Below are 17,166 nucleotides of genomic sequence, written 5' to 3' on the forward strand. Positions count from 1 at the left end.
AATTATTTCATGAAACAATCCAATTTCTTTTTTTTTTCATTTTTCTGCACAGAAAGATGAAGAAGTACATCATCTTATCAGCATCTATACCTTCCAGCAGTCTATCAATGGTTAACCAAGATTTGGAACTCTAGGAAGAGAGAGAAATGGAAAACGGCAATTCTTTTTTTTTTTTTCCTTTAAATTGCTGAGTTAGCAAGGCTAAAAGAAATGCTGATTATCCATTTGGGAACAAGTTTGGGCTGCAGACCAGGGTTAGACAACCTCTTACTCAGTCAGTAAAACTTGGAGATTTTCCAAAATTTTAAATGAAAATGCTGGCAAAAGTAGAGGAAACATGCCTATTGCTTCATGGAGAACAGTCAAGTTTTCCTTAGAGATGGCAATATCAGGAATCTAACCATAAAATAATCAATCTCAAGTAGTTTCTTCACAAATGACCCTGATACAATGCTTTATGACCCTGTGCCAGGGTGTCTGAGTCACACCCAACAGGGGAGTATCGGGTTTCTGTCTTTCTCCCTGCACTCCCAGGGCTGGTGGAAAACCTCCAACATGGTGACACTTATACTTAATGTCAAACTAGAGTTAAGAAGAGTTGTCTAGGAGCCTTATTTCTAGAGCTACACGCTGTCTGAGCTCGACTTTGAACTTACAGAAACCAGGAATGCTAGTTGCTATGTGAGACCAGTTTTCTACTTCTCCTTTATTCCTAGGGTTTCCATTTCCCTTTAGTCGAATTAATGTAATATATTGCTCTCCTAAGCTCATATGAGTCTATTAAGCCAATCAATTAGACCAAAATTAGAATGCTTTGGGGAAAAAAATCCAGATTTAAATGAGTTCATGTTTTATTTGGTCACCCTCCGTAAACTTTTCTTTTGTCTGGCCTGGTCTCCTCTATCACATCATCTCCACCACACACATACACTACTACCCTTGTGATGGTGACTGTACCATGTGCATGACCATTCACACGCACACATTAAAAGACCTCTGGAAGAAGTGGGACCCGTACACTTTTAACCACAGAATGTTAATAAAATTTTTGAAAATTAAGAATCATATTTTATTAAAGATTTTTAAATTTTAAGATGCATCATTATTTAATATACTACAAAAAGAGAAAGTTTCTGCCATTAAAAAGAGACACTGTGATTTCCATTTTCTTTTTGTCTTTCCTCTTAGAGGGTTACCAATATTGTTGATTGTTTTGAAGAACTAGCTTTCATTTCATTGATTTTTCTCTATTGTTTTCCTATTTTCAGTCACATAGATGTCTTATGAGTTTTCTTTCTTCTGCTTACTTTGGGTTTATTTTGCTCTTCTTTTCTAGTTTTTTGATACAGGACCTAGATTATTCACTCCGACTTTATTTCTAATGTAGCATTTGGCCTCTAAACTTCCCTCTCAGCCCTGCATTAGATCCATCTCACAAATTTAACATATTTTAACATTCTCATTCAGCTCTATGTATTTTAAAATTTCCTTTGATACTCCTTTGAATTACATGGGACTATGATGTTTAATCTTCATGTTTAGAAATCTTCCTATTGCCTTTTTATTATTGATTTCTAATTAGTTCCATTATGTTCAGAAAACACATTCTGTATGATTTCAACTCTTTTAAATTTGTTGAGGTCCCCCCTCACTACCCCAGAATATGGTCTGTCTTGGTAAATGTTTCATGTGAGCTTCAAAATCCAGTATTTCTTGCTGTTGACAATGGACTGTTCTATATATATCAATTAGAAACTGTTAGTTGATTGTAGTTCAAAGCTTTATTATTTGGTGCATGCACACTTAGGATTGTTATGTCTTCTTATTGGATTGATGTTTTTGTCATTGTGTTCTTTGTTGTTTTTTGTTTGTTTGTTTGTTTCCTTGGTATTGGGGATTGAACCCAGTGGTGCTTTACCATTGAGTTACATATCCATCCAATTGTGTGTGTGTGTGTGTGTGTGTATGTGTTTAACACAGAACTCAGTGCTAAGTTGCTGAAGCTGGCCTCAAACTTGTAACCCTCCTGCCTCAGCCTCTCGAGACACAGGGATTACAGGCATGTGCCACTGTGCCTGGCAATTTTGTCATTACAAACATGATGTGGAAAAATGGACACCTCTTGGCTCCAGTAACTTTCCATTCTCTGAAGTCTGCTTTGTCAGATATTACTATAGTCAATTTTCTATTATTAGATTTTATATGTATATTTTTTCTATTCTTTTGCTTTCTACCTTCCTATGCCATTTAATTTGTAGTGAGATTCTTATAAAGAGCACACAGTTAGATCATGGTTTTTACTCACTTTTCCAATCTCTTTTGATTGGTATATTTAAATCATACTTTCAGGGCTGGGGATGTGGCTCAACCGGTAGCGCGCTCGCCTGGCATGCGTGCCGCCCGGGTTGGATCCTCAGCACCACATACAAACAAAGATGTTGTGTCCGCTGAAAACTAAAAAATAAATATTAAAAATTCTCTCTCTCTCTCTTAAAAAAAGAGACGGTTTTATGCAGATTTTAAAAAATAAATCATACTTGCCAATAAAGTAACTCTTGATATGCTCATGTATGAGTCTGCTGTTTTATTAATTATTTTCTTTGGTTCTTGTTTCTCCATTTTTCTTTTATTAGATTCCATTGGATTACTTAAACATATTTTTTTGGTAAATTCCTCTTAATTTATTATAGGATTGTTGAATATATCTCTTTTGTAGAGTTATTATAGTGGTTATTCTGAATATTACATTATTAACCACTTTGAGTGCAATGTGAACACATTAATTCTAATTAGGTCTTTTAACTTCTCCATTAAAAAAACAAACAACTTTTCTTGAGTGTCAGATGATGTTATAATTTTTTAAGTAAAAAAGGTATTTATAAAGTCCATGGAGAATAGCATAGTCTATTACAGTCACTCGTCTTTCCAGTCTTTCCTCTGTTTCTCCTTCTTTCCAGACCCTCCAATGTTTGTTCTTTATCATTTACTTTCTGTTTAAGGAAATTCCTTTAGCAAATCTTTCAGAGGAGGTCGGCAGCAAATCCTTTTAGTTTCTTCCCATTGGAGGAGCCTCAAGCCTGCAGGGGCTTCTCTGAATGCCTCCCACACAGCCCACAGTGCTATTTATTTATTTGTTTGTTTCTTTGGTACTGGGGATTGAATGCAGGGGTGTTCACCACTGAGTCCCATCCCCAGCCCTTTTTTATATTTTATTTAAAGACAGGGTCATGCCAAGTTGCTGAGGCTGGCTTTGAACTTGCGATCCTCCTGCCTCGGCCTCCCAAGCTGCTGGGATTACAGGTGTGTGCCACTGCGCCTGGCTCACAATGCTTTTTTTTGGGGGGGGGGCAGGGGGGCTGGGAACTGAACCCAGGGCCTTGTGCTTGCTCGCAAGCACTCTACCAACTGAGCTATATCCCCAGTCCCTCACAGTGCTTTTTATGTTCAGAAGTTTTATTTTACTGAAGGAGACCTTTTATAACTTTAGATATAGATTTTAATCAAATTGAATTTTTGTGCATATGTAAAAAACATAAACAAATTAAGATTTTTGTAATTTTCCACAGAATATATATCCTTTCTGTTACAGACTCTTGGGAATGCAGAAGTGCTTAATAAAAGCACCATTATTATCACTGGGATATTCTTCCAAACTACTGATGTCCATTCTACAAGTCTGATACACAACTGGAGACAATTAATGACAACTATGTCAAAAGTGCCACTTGTCAAAACTCATTGTAAGATGCCTCTGTATTTCTACAATGTCAAAAATACTGTTTGGAATCCCATGCATTATTATACAGGTTTATACCCCTTCCTTCAGTTTAATCATTTTTAATAATATAATAATGCATTATAGTTGTACTAATAGTGGGTTCATTTTGACCTATCATACATTCATGGAATATAATTTACTCTATTCAGTCTCTAGTACTTCTTCTTTCCCTTCCCTCCTCTCTAAATTTTAAAGAAAGATGCATCAAATATAAAACGTTCTAGAGAAATCTCTGTCTCTGGAAAACTCCTGAACAAAAACCACATCTTCAGTTTAACACAGAATGAAGGGATCAAGGAGAATATTTGCTCTTAATGTGCGCGATGACCGACTAAAGCCCTCCTGTTTTCAATGGTCTTTCTTTTTCTATCTTAGCACCTTCCCATTCCATTTCCAAGTCAGCAGTTAGGATAGTCTTTCTACAACGCATCTTCTCCTTAACATCCTTTGTTCCACTGCCTGTGGGATAATATACATGTGCAAGTGGTATGTGTACATGTGACTGTACACCTGTGTGAGTGGTAGAGGGCATGCAGGGTGTGCTTGTGATGTGTGGGGTGTATGTGGGCACGTGGCAGACAGAATGATGGTCTCCCAAGGATGTTCATGTTTTAATCTTTGGACCCTACAAGTATGTAATGTTAGATAGTGAGGGGGCTTTAGAGATGTAAGGATCTTTACAAGGGAATACTACTATATATTATCTGAGTGAGCCCCATGTAATGACAAGAACCCTTAAAAGAGAAGGAGGGAGGCCAGACAGAGAAGGAAATGTGATAAAAGAGAGTGAGACAGAGATTTGAACTTGAAGATGCTGTACTGTTAACTTTGAAGACGGAGGAAGATGCTAAGAGCCAAGGAATTTAAGTGACTCCCTGAAGCTGGAAAAGGCAAGGAATTAGATTTTCTCTTTGAGATCCCAGAAGGGAGGCCGTTCCACCAACACCTTGGTTTTGGAATTTCTGACCTCCAGAACTGTAAGAAAATAAATTATTTGTATTCTTTTATACAAATATTTTATAATACAGGATGTGTGTGTTTGTGTGAGGTAAATCAATCTGGGAGTTTGTGTGTACAGGGAATAGAGAAATCATGCTTTTGTGATGGTGCACAATGAAAATGCATCCTATACTAATAGAAGAGGGGCAATAATTAGATTTTAAATTTTGTTTCATGTATATGCAACTCGTGACTTTTTTTTAAAAAGAGAAAGAAATCACAACATGGTCATTTGCAAAGTTCATTTATTATATACCAATATACACTTCCTGTAATAAAAAAAGCCTCCCAATACATTGAACCATCTTATAAATGAAATAAGAAAATAAAAATTTCATCTGTTTACAAATGGGGTTAAATTAACCAGCACAAGGTACCATCTGTATGTCTGCCCTGCAGAATATGTGAATTCTAATCCTGAAAATGGCCATGAGGAAAAAAATGGTGCTTTATTATTTGGCATTGTAGGACTGCTCTTGAATATTTATATAAGCATACAATTGATATTCTCAAGTTAGTATTTTAAATGAAAAGGATTCAAAATATATACAGATTTTACAGTTTTTCAATATTTTTGGATTAATCTTTAATATTTACATTTAAATAAATTTAGATTAAACAATTTTTAACATTCAGAAGACACATTTTCAACTTTGTTTTGATATATTCTTTAGAGAAATGAAGATGGAAATATATCTTAAAGATGCTATTTGGCAAATTTTTTCCAAGTAACAGTGACTTAAAAGTTATGATAGTTTCTAGTAATACTCAATTTTCATAGCAAAGTGCACCATTTTACAGTATTATGTCTCTAGAAAATAATACATAAAACAAATATTTCTTTTCTTTGGTACACTCCCAAAACACTATTGAGATATTATCTATTATGTCATACTTGTATGATACTTATATTTCATACTTGGCTTTAATAACATATAAAATATACAACAAATGTTCTTGCTACTGATTTGACAAAGAAGTGAACTCTAGAAGTTCTAGGCAGTGAGTAGTAACTTTTAAATCCATTCTACACAAGTATGTTTTGGAAATGAGCAAGAAGGATAGTTTGCATTTCTCTGTAGTGTTAGCACTTTTATTTCTATGGACAATCACTCAACATTGTATTAAATGACACACGAATGTCAGCAAACACCTCCACAAGCTAAAATGAACCAAATCCTATTTAGATGTGCTAAATTAAAGGAACAACCTTAGCATTGATAATTACTCACAAATAAGGAGCCCGTTTTCTCATAGATGATTATTATTGTAAACATCAAAGAAGAGCATTACTGAACTATGTATAACTTAGGTTTCAAATTTAGAATATCTCCAATAGACAGACGCATACAAATGGATTTCTGAGCCCACCTACTTAATTCCCTGCTCCCACCCCAATAATATAAATGTTTTGACTGTGAAGAAAGAAAACTACACATGTAAAAAATCAGAATCAAATGTACCATACATTAACATTCTGATGACTATAGAATAAGATTATATACATAAACATATAGCAAATTACAGTTTCCTGCACTGAATGTTTATCAAATAAAAATGTATCAGACAATACTGGGTAGTGTATCTCCACGTGACCTGTGGTATTCTAAACATTCTAAATGAGAATGGAAGACGAGAGGGAGAGCATTGTTCAAGGACAAAAGTATGACAAGACGACTAAGAACAACTTCAAAGCAGATGCTTCCACAGCAAGCAGCTGAGCTGTAAGCATTATTTTTGTTGTTGCTTAAATTTAAATAAAGCCCCTCTCTATGTTTAATAAAATGCTTTAATGTTTACCTAACAATCCATTGAATGAAGAAGTCACTAATTCAATGTCACAAATGGGATGGGCAAACTATCCCTTTAGTGTGGACACCAAGTGCTGTTGGCTAGAGTCTGACAGTTCATCTACCTCACAGGGACAAGCTCACAAGAGGTGTCTTTTGCTTCTCTCTGTTAGCCAAAAGCCCCAAAGAATTTGGTGCAAGATGTGGAAAGGCATTAAGTGTTGATAGTTTGCCACCAGGGCATTTTAAATTTAATGCTCTGAGAATACAACGATCTGTTACTTTGGGAAGGTGGAGGGTGGGGAGCCAGCTCAAAGGAAAAGGTGTTATCTGATGACCATTAAATGCAGCCACACTTATTCTGCTTGTATAGCAGCAAAAACACACCTTCATCATCTCACAATGCTCTAGTCAAACCTGGGTAGCAATGTGCACCATGGATTTTAAATACATTAACAACCATTCTCAACAGAAACCATGATTTTCTTTCTCGTAGGTGTCTGGTGATATTAATAGCAAATGTCTTGGGAATCTTCCTGTTATTTCCTATGAGTAACATTCCAATCAAGATAATTCAAATGTCTTGATTTGGGCATAACTTGCAACCACTTCCGACAGAAAAAGAACATTTTCTCCTAGGTTAGTGATGCTTGGAATTTGGAGGATCGTAGATCCAGTCAAGTATAATGAGTGCCATGCTTCCAATCATGAAGATAATTCCAATCACAAGAAAAATTAAAGCCTGTAATTCAGACAGAATTTGTTAGGGAACAGGAAAACCATATTTAGCTGTTTGTTTTTATAAGTTATTAATATAAGGTGGCAATCCTATTTGCATATTAAATTGTATTATTCTTAATAAATTAGATGTCCAACAAATCTATTTTGAACCCTAGTTGGGAAAAGAAGGGGAATACAGTGCAGTGATATAACCTAAAATTTCAACAACAGAGTAATGGCTAATTGATTTGGTACGTCTAAAGGATGGAATACTTTATGATCAGTAAAAAATTAAAAAGAATGTAATTATGGCATTTGCCTGTAAATGGATGGATATGGAGAATATCCTGCTAAGTGAAATAAACCAAACTCAGAAACTTAAATATTGAATGTTTTCTCTTAAATGCAGAAGCCAGAGTTAAAAAAAAAAAAAACAGGAAAGGGGGAGGGAAGGATAGGATATAATAAAGATAAAGGGAAAACCAATAATGTAGAAAAAGTAGATGAAGAGGCAGAGTGAAGGGATGGTTAAAGGGAGGCAATGAAGAATGAATTCTTAAAAAATCATGTTATGTGCCTATGTAAATATGCCATAGGGAATTTCACCTTTATGCATAAATAAAAAGAATCAACCAAATATAAATAAATAGACAAGTGTAAAGAGTACACTACAGTAGAAGAAGGGGAATGGGGGAAGGGAGAAAGGGAAAAGACGGGCATTATGAACTGAAATTGAATTCCATGCATGTATGAGTTTTTAGGAATGAACCTAACTACTATATATAACTATAAAGCTCTAATAATTTTTTTTTTTTTAAAAGTGACAAAAAATTTAAGGATCTACAGAATCTTTTAGGTGAAAAAGAGCTGGTCATAAAGAAATAGTACGTATGATACAATTCTAATTTTATAAAGCATGCAAATAAAAATGACAGACTAACATATGTTAGTGTGTATATATCTTTGTATTTACACACACACATATATGTATATACACTGTTTCAAATGTTAACATTAGAAGAAGCCTTAGATCAATATAATTCTATGTATGGGAAAACAGAAGCTTTTTTTTTTTTTAAACTAGAAAGGGTCTAGGTATTAATTTTACATCTAATCAAACTAAACATGGGTCACCATCAGGGCAAATCACTTGCCCAGATAATATTGCTATCAAAGTCTAGGCAAGATGGATTACATAGAGAAAATCCATGGGTAAGATGGTGGAAAGAGCTTATGATATCAAACTGTGCTGAACTCCCTGAACAATCCCAAGAGGTGAAAAAATTCAAGGCAAAAATTCAGAGTAATTCAGTAGGAACCATTCTTTTCAAACCTTAATAGAAGACTTTCTTAAGCAGTCACTGAGCATGTTTAATTGTTGGGAAAAAATATTTCTAGTATATGTTTCTGTAGCACTATTATGGAAAAGAAATATGCACTTCCTAGTTTAATAAGATCATATTTTGTGTGTAAATAAGTTAACTGAAAAACAAAGAGTTCTGTTTGGGATCTCAGTTCAAACCAGGGAACAGCAGGGAACTATAGAAGGAGGAAAAAAAAAATCAAGGCAACTCTTGGCCCTTGCAAACCTAACTAACATGTTGGAAACATTTACACTGCTCCATAACACTGGTAGGTCGCCAACTTCCTTCCTGACAATTTCATGTGGACAGTGCAGCTGCAGCTTGGCACTGGAAACTGGTGTGCACATAGAGCACATGTTCCTGTAGGGAAAATTCCATGAGCATTTGATGTGAGAGGACTCAACACAAAATATTTGCTATTTGAAGAGAGAGAGCCTAGATCATTCAAGTGCCAGAAATCATTCCTGTTTCCTCCTACCAGAAAGTTCCAGCCCGTCTTTGGTTTTGGGTTCTTGTTCATTGTTTCATTTTCCCATACCAATCAGATTCTCTGGTTTACTCTATGTAGTTAAGACTTATAATGGGATGAATTGCAAGCCCTTACTTACCCCGACCTTTTGGGGTGACCTAAGGGATTCTTTCTTGACAAGTCTAAGATAAAACGCAGCTGGAAGGATGAAAATCAACATAGTGGCAGCAGAAGACCCTGAGGAGGGAAATGCAGGGCAGGTTAAGGTCTCGCAAGGCAGATCTTCCCTGAAAAGCACCAATATAAATAAACCAAATATAAAACTATTCCTGTTCTTCTAATAGCACGTGCTTAAATCACATAAGTTCATCTTGGTTGCTTATTCATGGAAGGTATGTCTATAAAGAAAATAAAAATGTACCTAACAGCATAACTGCACAAGTACACGTAATGTATCATAAGCAATAAAAGGCCAAAATAATATGAATTTACAAAGGCTTAGTAATGTAAGTACATACTAAGGAGACAGCTCATCACATTCCCTTTCTAACCACCTCTTACTTTTCAAGTTGCCTATACCTGATTCTTTATAAAGTTTAATATTTAAAATTTGAGCAAATCCTTAATCATCAGACAAAAAATTAACTATACTAATAGACCATGTAGGTAATAGAAATAGTATGCTGTAAAAAAATCAACCTCCTACTCCTCCAAAGAGCTCCTTAATGCTTGGCTGATACTTACAGGTTTGAGAGAGTTTCTGTTGATAAAATCTGTCTTCCTCTTTTCTGGATGACAGAGATAGGAGCCACCTCCAAATCCTGGGTCCATCCCAAGGTGTATGACTTGCTTTCTTTGAGGCTTAGTTTCCTTAGAAAAGGCAGCTGGGCTAAGTGACCTCTAAAAGTAGCTCCCAGTGTCACTAGGGAGGTTAGGTGACTGGCACAGCCACTGGAATCTAGTAGGGCTGCTGGGAGCCTGAGATGGACTAGGGATTTTGACCACCCAGCACTGGCTTCCTGATTACCATGTAAGAAGGTATAAATTTGGGCTGACTAAAAGTCTTACTGAAACTTACCTATGAATCCAAAGATGTATTTTATAGTCGGCACAAGGATGACCAGAACATTATTAAGTATAATAATCATGGCTGCAATCAGGAAGTGTCTTATCCAGCTGAAGGGTCTTTTGGGAAATAACAATGTGGTCACTGATGTACGAATCTGCAAGCACAATGTTCAATGGCAAGATCATTTCTTTGTTTTTGACCTTTTCTATTATTTTCAGCATTCTCATCAGTCTAAAGCATTTTATTTCTTTTTCCCTTGTTTCCCAGAAAATATCCTGATGTTTTTTTCCCAAAATTTTAATTGTGTTAAAATATGCATAACATAAAATTTACCATCTCAGTCATTTTTTAGTATACAGTTCAGTGGCACTAAGTACACTCATGTTGTGCCCATTTCATGCTGATTTTTGATGTCAGGATAATGTTATTTTTCTGCGGTTGTGTGCTCACTTTCTTATTTTTCAGAATTGTGGTTAAAAATTATCTTAGATAAAAGAACAGATAAGATGTACAATTCAGAGACAGTAAAAGCCTTGTGGATGGGCATCTCATCAGACTGGTTAAACACTAATGGCATGCGCTGAATTGATTTACACCTGAGTGTAAAAGGAATTTCTATAAACCTGGGCTTTTCTTAATTTTCCTTTCTATTTAGCATTGCTTTCCTTCTGATATTTAAAACAATGTACTTTTTGTGCTTGCTCCTTTCTCTTTATCTCCTCTTACCTCCCCCACTAGTATAGGATAAGCCCACAAAAGGCAAGGAATAGAAAGAATTTAATAATTTCAACATTCCTCAGAGTTTCTCGTTTAGTGTCTGGCATGTAGCAGGCACACAGTAAATGCTGAAATAAATTGACAGTAGGAGTCTCTTTTCTCCCTTCAGAGTCCTTGACAGATTTCAGCTTTATTTTAGCAGCTGAAACAAGTGGGCAGAGAGTCAAGAGAGGCTCCGTTGGCAGCAGCCGCTCAAGTTACTGTGGTGTGAGTGGATAGAGAGATCCCTGTGGGCAGAGGGAGGGAGTGCATTATGTTTGTATAGCTTAGCAAAGCTGAAGCCTACTTATCTTTGGAATCTGTTAGAAGACACTTCTTTGACTTAGTGGAATTACTCTACTGGTGTTTTAATACATGAGTACTTCAGTTAAGCTAAGACTCCACTTTTTTAGAAATGCCTGAACTGGTTTTCATTAAATAATTTTAGTTCTGAAGTCTTTTTAGGGTGTTGAGATGGGAACTCATTTAAAAGAAAAAATGTGAGATACATTTTGCAACATGCATGAACAACCAAAAAATGCATTGCTCACAGATTCTCACGCGACATTCCATTCATACCTCTCCATCAAAAAATTGAAGCCATCTGTTTAGGTTGAAAAGGGAATTTCATTTCAAGAATGGCAAACCAGATAATCCCTGAAAATGGTTTAGGAATGACTTTGCAAAGAATTTTTTAAAAATTGGATCAGTGAAAATTATAAAATTCATTTTGAAAAGCACACTAAAGAAAGGAAAATGGTTGATGTCATTTCCCCCAGCAGGCTGTAAGTTCTACATTATGTCTTACAATTAGTGTTTCTTCAGTATTGTCCAGAGTGATCTAATTAGCAGGCTTAAAATAAGTTTTCTGTGATACATACAGTGTGCTTAAGGACTCGACTGACAGTGCTAAACTTATAAACAAATCAAAGATAGGTTTCGTTTTCAGGCAGATGTCACACTTAAGTGCTTTGTAGTCTTTGTTACAATGGTGCATTCGATTCAGTAAGGGAGTTAGAGGCAATCCTATATAGATATAGGGCCTCTGAGTATAAATGCAGTGTCCTAAAGTCTAGTGGCTTCCAGAAAGATTTAGGTTTTGTTTCATGATGATAGGTTGTGTGCAGTTTTAGAGAAAATAACAGATGATAAAGGACAGAAAATTTACAGGAATAATAGGTAGGATGGTTGGAGTAAAGGGTGAAAGCTTTGTCTTACTGAGTAAGGATTAAGAAAATCCTGAACAAAACCAAAGGAATATGGAGTTGCCAACAGATTCCTGAAGAGGGCAACAGAGTGAAGAGTGAGGGAGGCTGGGATAGTGGTGGAAGGGAACAGGAAGGGAACATTCATCCTATGTTAACATGCTGTGCTTGTTGAGTCTGGGACCAAAGGTCCTCAGCGCCTCTGTTCACTAGTGTTGAGACAGAGATAACTCTTATTACCCACAAAGGCTTGTCTGCTCTTCTATGTATCCATGTGCCCTTTTCTCTTTTGACATAAACTGATAAGAATCTGGAAATGTGGGTCAGATGTTGCAGGTGGAGAAAGTCCCCAGCAACACCTAGGGCCTCTGACCCAAGCGTGATTCCAGAAAGGTTCTGTGCAGCTTTAGAAAAAACAGTTATTGAGAGAGAGAGAGAGAGAGAGAGAGGGAGAGAGAGAGAGAGAGAGAGAGAGAGAGAGAGAGAGAGCCATGTACAGCCAGTTAGGAGGTGCTGTGTTCTGAGGAGTGGATCTAAAGTGAAGGTCAGAAACCCAGAGGCAGAGTAGAAAGAGAACTCTAATCAATCAATCAATTAAATTCTTCCATGGTTTAGACTGTTTCACTTTGCAGGATTGCTTAGGGCAAGAAATACCTATACTACTGTCGTTCATGGCAACATGTGCCATATTTCTATGCCCGTATCTGTGCAGGTTTCAAAACAGGGGATTTGAAGGCAACACAAGTTAGAAGAAGAATGATTTTACTATAAGAAGATGAAATAGAAGTAGCTAAAGAATTTGAGATGTGATCACTTCTTTAAAATAAAGTACAGCAGGTGGAATTCGAGTCTGTGTGTTTATGATAAACTATGGTGATATGTGAACTTAACTACATAAAGGGAAGCACAAGCTGAAAACAGGCCTGTAATAGGCCCCCTCCCCACTACTCAGGAAATAAATGTGGGGCTGCTAGGGAAAAAGCTGACCTAATTCACTTCATTTATGCATGTATGCATTTGACATGAAATAACTATGTGCCTTATACAAATAAGGAAAAATACTAATCCAATTGGGGAAAAGAAGATAATAGTGTACTAAAAGGAAAACAAGTGAACAAACCCTATTCTATCTTCTTGAGCTCCCAAGAAAGAGAGCCCACAGTTATCATTTGTTGAAAGAAGGGGAACACAAAATAATACCTAACACTGATACATTTTAATCCAGACTATTGTCTGAACATGGAACATCAAAGCAAGTAAAATTCTTAGTGGTCAAGGATTTCTTAATGCAAAGAATCCTGGCAGGAGAACTATGCTGTGGCTCAGCATTTGACACACTGAAAATCTTGGTCCTAAATTATAAGGAAGCAAATAACCAAAGACAACACTTAACAACTTCTATCACAGCGAAAAAGTCTCTGAACTTAGTCTTGTAGGATTTGATTGGGACAAAGAGGTTGCACCCACTTATCTGTCACCATCACAGATGTGGATGAATCCATCACATTCACAGGGATTTGATTCACTTAACTCAGATCCTCACTCAAATTGAATTCATGGTACATCAGCAAGGAAAATAGCCTATGCTTTTACTAGAAAAAGCAGTTTATACATTTCAAGAAAATGCAAGGTAAATTTTAAAAGCCATTGTTCTTTAGCAAATGTTACAGGGCCCATCCTTTGTGCCAGTCACCATTCACATACCCAGTCTCCAGGGACTTGTAAGCCAGTGGGGAAGAGGGTACTTACGCAGATCATTCCACCATAACACTGTGCAAAATGGTGCCTAAATGCTAATGTTAAGGGAAAGTGCATAATGAAAGATAGTGATTAGTTACTCTTCTCAATTTTGGTTCTCACGACCAATTTTGGTTTCAATGGCTTTTAATGTTTACAAACTATTACTGTCCCTCATGATCAGATGTATTCCAGTGCTTTCTCTCTCACATGGGGAGATGAGGCTTTTTGATGGTGAGGTGAAATGCTCACTAATAAATGAAAGGCTAGCCAGGCACACTGGCACATGCTGTAATCCCAGCAGATGGGGAGACTGAAGCAGAAGGATTACAAGTTCAAAACCAACCTCAGCAACTTGGCAAAGCCCTAAGTAACTTAGTAAGACCCTGTCTCAAAATAAAATATAAAAAGGGGTTGGGGATGTGGATCAGTAGTTAAATGCCCCTGTGTTTAATCCCAGATATCAATCAATACATAAATAGGCTGACTTGACTTCCCATTCCAATAGTAACAGCCATTGGTGGTATTATGCAATAAGCTCCACATCCTAGCTACATGATCATGGCCACATCCATCAATCTCTTGACGACCCAGCATGAAAACACTGTTTAAGGCTTATGAATAAAGAAACACAGAAGCATATAACAGAGTTCCTTCATCAAATGCTTTGATTCAACAAGGCTGTGAGTGCCTCCTCTGAAATTCAGTGGTATCTTGACCCACAAAAAAGAAGAAATCCAAATATTCTTTTCTCATTGAAACTGCTTGCTTGGAAATTTTATCCTGTAGCACACCTTCTGGTTTACAGCTGTCTTTTGCTTTATATGCAAGCTGGAGCTGATTTTAGGCTAAAGCTCTATGTGTGTGTCATTTGAATTACTTTCAGATGCATTACAGGCAAGACATTATTTAAGAGTAAATTATTAGCCAGCATAGTAATAAGGATCTGATTTCATGTGCTCATGAAAAAGGAATGTGCCAAAATATATTTCAGCACACAAGCTGCATTTAAAGTGACCACAGTGTCATTATATAAGTAGTCCTCCTACACCAGGCCCTCTATGGAACATTCTGTACATAATAATCCTAGCTACTGTGTCACTTATTTTTTTGCCCCTAAAATGAATGAGCAAATTCAGTGTTTATGAAAGGAGAAGAGCTGGCAGGCGGGTGAAGACCTGTGTTTATCCATATGTGGTGGTTTTAACTCACCCAGCCCCAGCCCCCGGGTCAGCTCTCCTCCGTCATCTCACAACAGACTGATGGCAATGGCAAATGCTCAGGAGGGATGCCCCCAGGCCAAGTCTGCCAGAGGCATGTGTCAGTCTTGGTGGGGGAGGTGGGGGACAAGATACATGATGGATAACAGAACTATTTTTTAAGAATTTCTGTTCTAGTAATTAATTTACTTAACATGAATCCCCTTCTCATTGGCCTTCAAATCACTGGATTAAATAAAACAATTTTTGGATGTTATTGCAGCACAAGAAACTAGAAAAAAATGAAATGCCTTTAAAACCGTTGTGAAAATGCAATGTGATCTGACACTTAAAGTGGTCTTTGCTTTCAAGTTTCAGAAGTCATCGGAACTCCTCCTCAGTTTTACTAATCCACAAGACAGCAGATTAAGTTCTGCTTTTTGAATTTAAAAGTAAATTTCATGATTCTTTTTCCCAGACCTAAAAAACACTGCTTAAAAATGTTGGCTGTGTATACATCTTAAATGATCAACTTAGTGACTCCAACTTAGTGACTTAGTTAGTGACTCCAAAATGCTGTAAAAAGCACAACGTCCTCGGGCATTGCAATTGCAAACTCACGTGATAATTAAATCTTCATCAAGTCAGAACATAGTACTGATCTATGGATTAAACAGGATTCTTTCATTGGAGCTTTATGTACTTACTGGAAACAGGACAATGGGCACAGTTAGTGTTACTGCCACCAGGACTGCTAGGCGTACCATGAGAAGAGGGGTGTCAAATGTATACACTTTGCTGTAGGCATGAAGTAATTCATCTTCAACTTCTCCTACAAGAAGAGAATGAGTTTGCCTAGTGTTACCAAGTTGCCACTGGTTACTCAAGGACACATTTTATGCAGGGAACCTGGGACAGGGAAAAAAGACTCAGGTCTGGGAATCCAGATGCCCACATTTGTATCTTATCTTTAACCTTATAAAGCCATGAGGCTTTTGGTCAAATGAACAAAGGAGTCTTGAAGCTTAAAAAAGTTGCAGAAGCTAAAAGAAAAATGATCAGGTGCTTCTTAACTTGTTTTGCATTATAATAAATCAATGTCTGCAATAGAGAAGCATCACAAACCATGCTGAGGTACTCTTGTTGAAAGAGATAAGAGGTCCAGACCTCACCAAACTGTCCATCCCATATTATCCACACATCCCTTCTGTCCAGCCACCCCTGACACAGCTTCTCCAAGTACATTCTGGAAATTCTGGGACTACTGACTTCTAACACTTTTTCAGTTTCAACAGTTACAACTCCATCATGACACTGGCATATATACTCTTGGACTTTTTAAAGTTTGTATTTGTCTTAAGAAACTCATTAGAGCAACATGTAAGAAAGAATCAGTATGATTTTTATAGGGTTTCCCATGAATATTGCTCTAAGATTAAGATGATGCTCATCTTGAAAATATATTCACTCAGCATCCCAGACACAAATGGAGATATTTATGGAAGCAAATGTAGTTTGATTTTCCCATTACCCCTCTCAAAATCAGATACAAAGGGATAAAAATGATTTCAATGGTATTGGCCCTGACTTTCTTTCTTTTCTTTTTTTTTAACCATTTATTTAGTTGTAGATGAACGCACAGTATCTGTTTTTATTTGTTTTTTATGTGGTGCTCAGGATTGAACCCAGAGCTTCATACATGCGAGGCAAGCACTTTACCACTGAGCTACTACAGCCTCAGCCCTTGGCCCTGACTTTCATTAACCCATAAGCAACAATAAGTTAATGCCCAATCTAAAGTGAGTGCTTGATTAATAGTCAAATAGAAAACAAAGCTAAGCAAATAGTGGCCTACTCCTGAGTCATCTCCTCCCCAACTTGTCATGCAATGAATTTAATTTACCAACTCAGTCAGGAAAGTTAGACCCAAGATGATATTGACTAGCATGACTAATGTGAATATAGCTCTAGGTCTATTTGCTTCCATGTAATTTTTCTATTGGGCTTCATCGAAGGAATATAAAAATTCTACTCCTTTTGTGTATTATTAAGATGCTAAAGAGAAAATGTATAATGCATA

General features: G+C 36.6%; 1 protein-coding gene across 3 annotated transcripts in view; it reads right to left on the bottom strand.

The window, feature by feature from the left end:
- Window positions 1–5,005: 5,005 nt before the first annotated feature.
- Slc38a4 (solute carrier family 38 member 4) overlaps window positions 5,006–17,166 on the bottom strand; it is a 64,247-nt gene continuing 52,086 nt past the window's right edge. For 2 of the 3 annotated variants that reach the window (XM_015493249.2, XM_015493248.2), the window contains exons 13-16: window positions 15,794–15,918; window positions 10,199–10,343; window positions 9,260–9,357; window positions 5,006–7,309 (exon numbers count right to left, since the gene is read on the bottom strand). In XM_015493249.2, the coding sequence (XP_015348735.1) occupies window positions 7,208–7,309; window positions 9,260–9,357; window positions 10,199–10,343; window positions 15,794–15,918 (470 nt within the window). In that variant the 3' untranslated portion in view covers window positions 5,006–7,207. Of the gene's footprint in view, window positions 7,310–8,322; window positions 9,012–9,259; window positions 9,358–10,198; window positions 10,344–15,793; window positions 15,919–17,166 lie in introns of those variants that run through there. The other variant, XM_048802588.1, reaches the window with a different exon arrangement.

Source organism: Marmota marmota, unplaced genomic scaffold, assembly GCF_001458135.2.
Source record: "Marmota marmota marmota unplaced genomic scaffold, marMar, whole genome shotgun sequence".
NCBI lineage: Eukaryota > Metazoa > Chordata > Mammalia > Rodentia > Sciuridae > Marmota > Marmota marmota.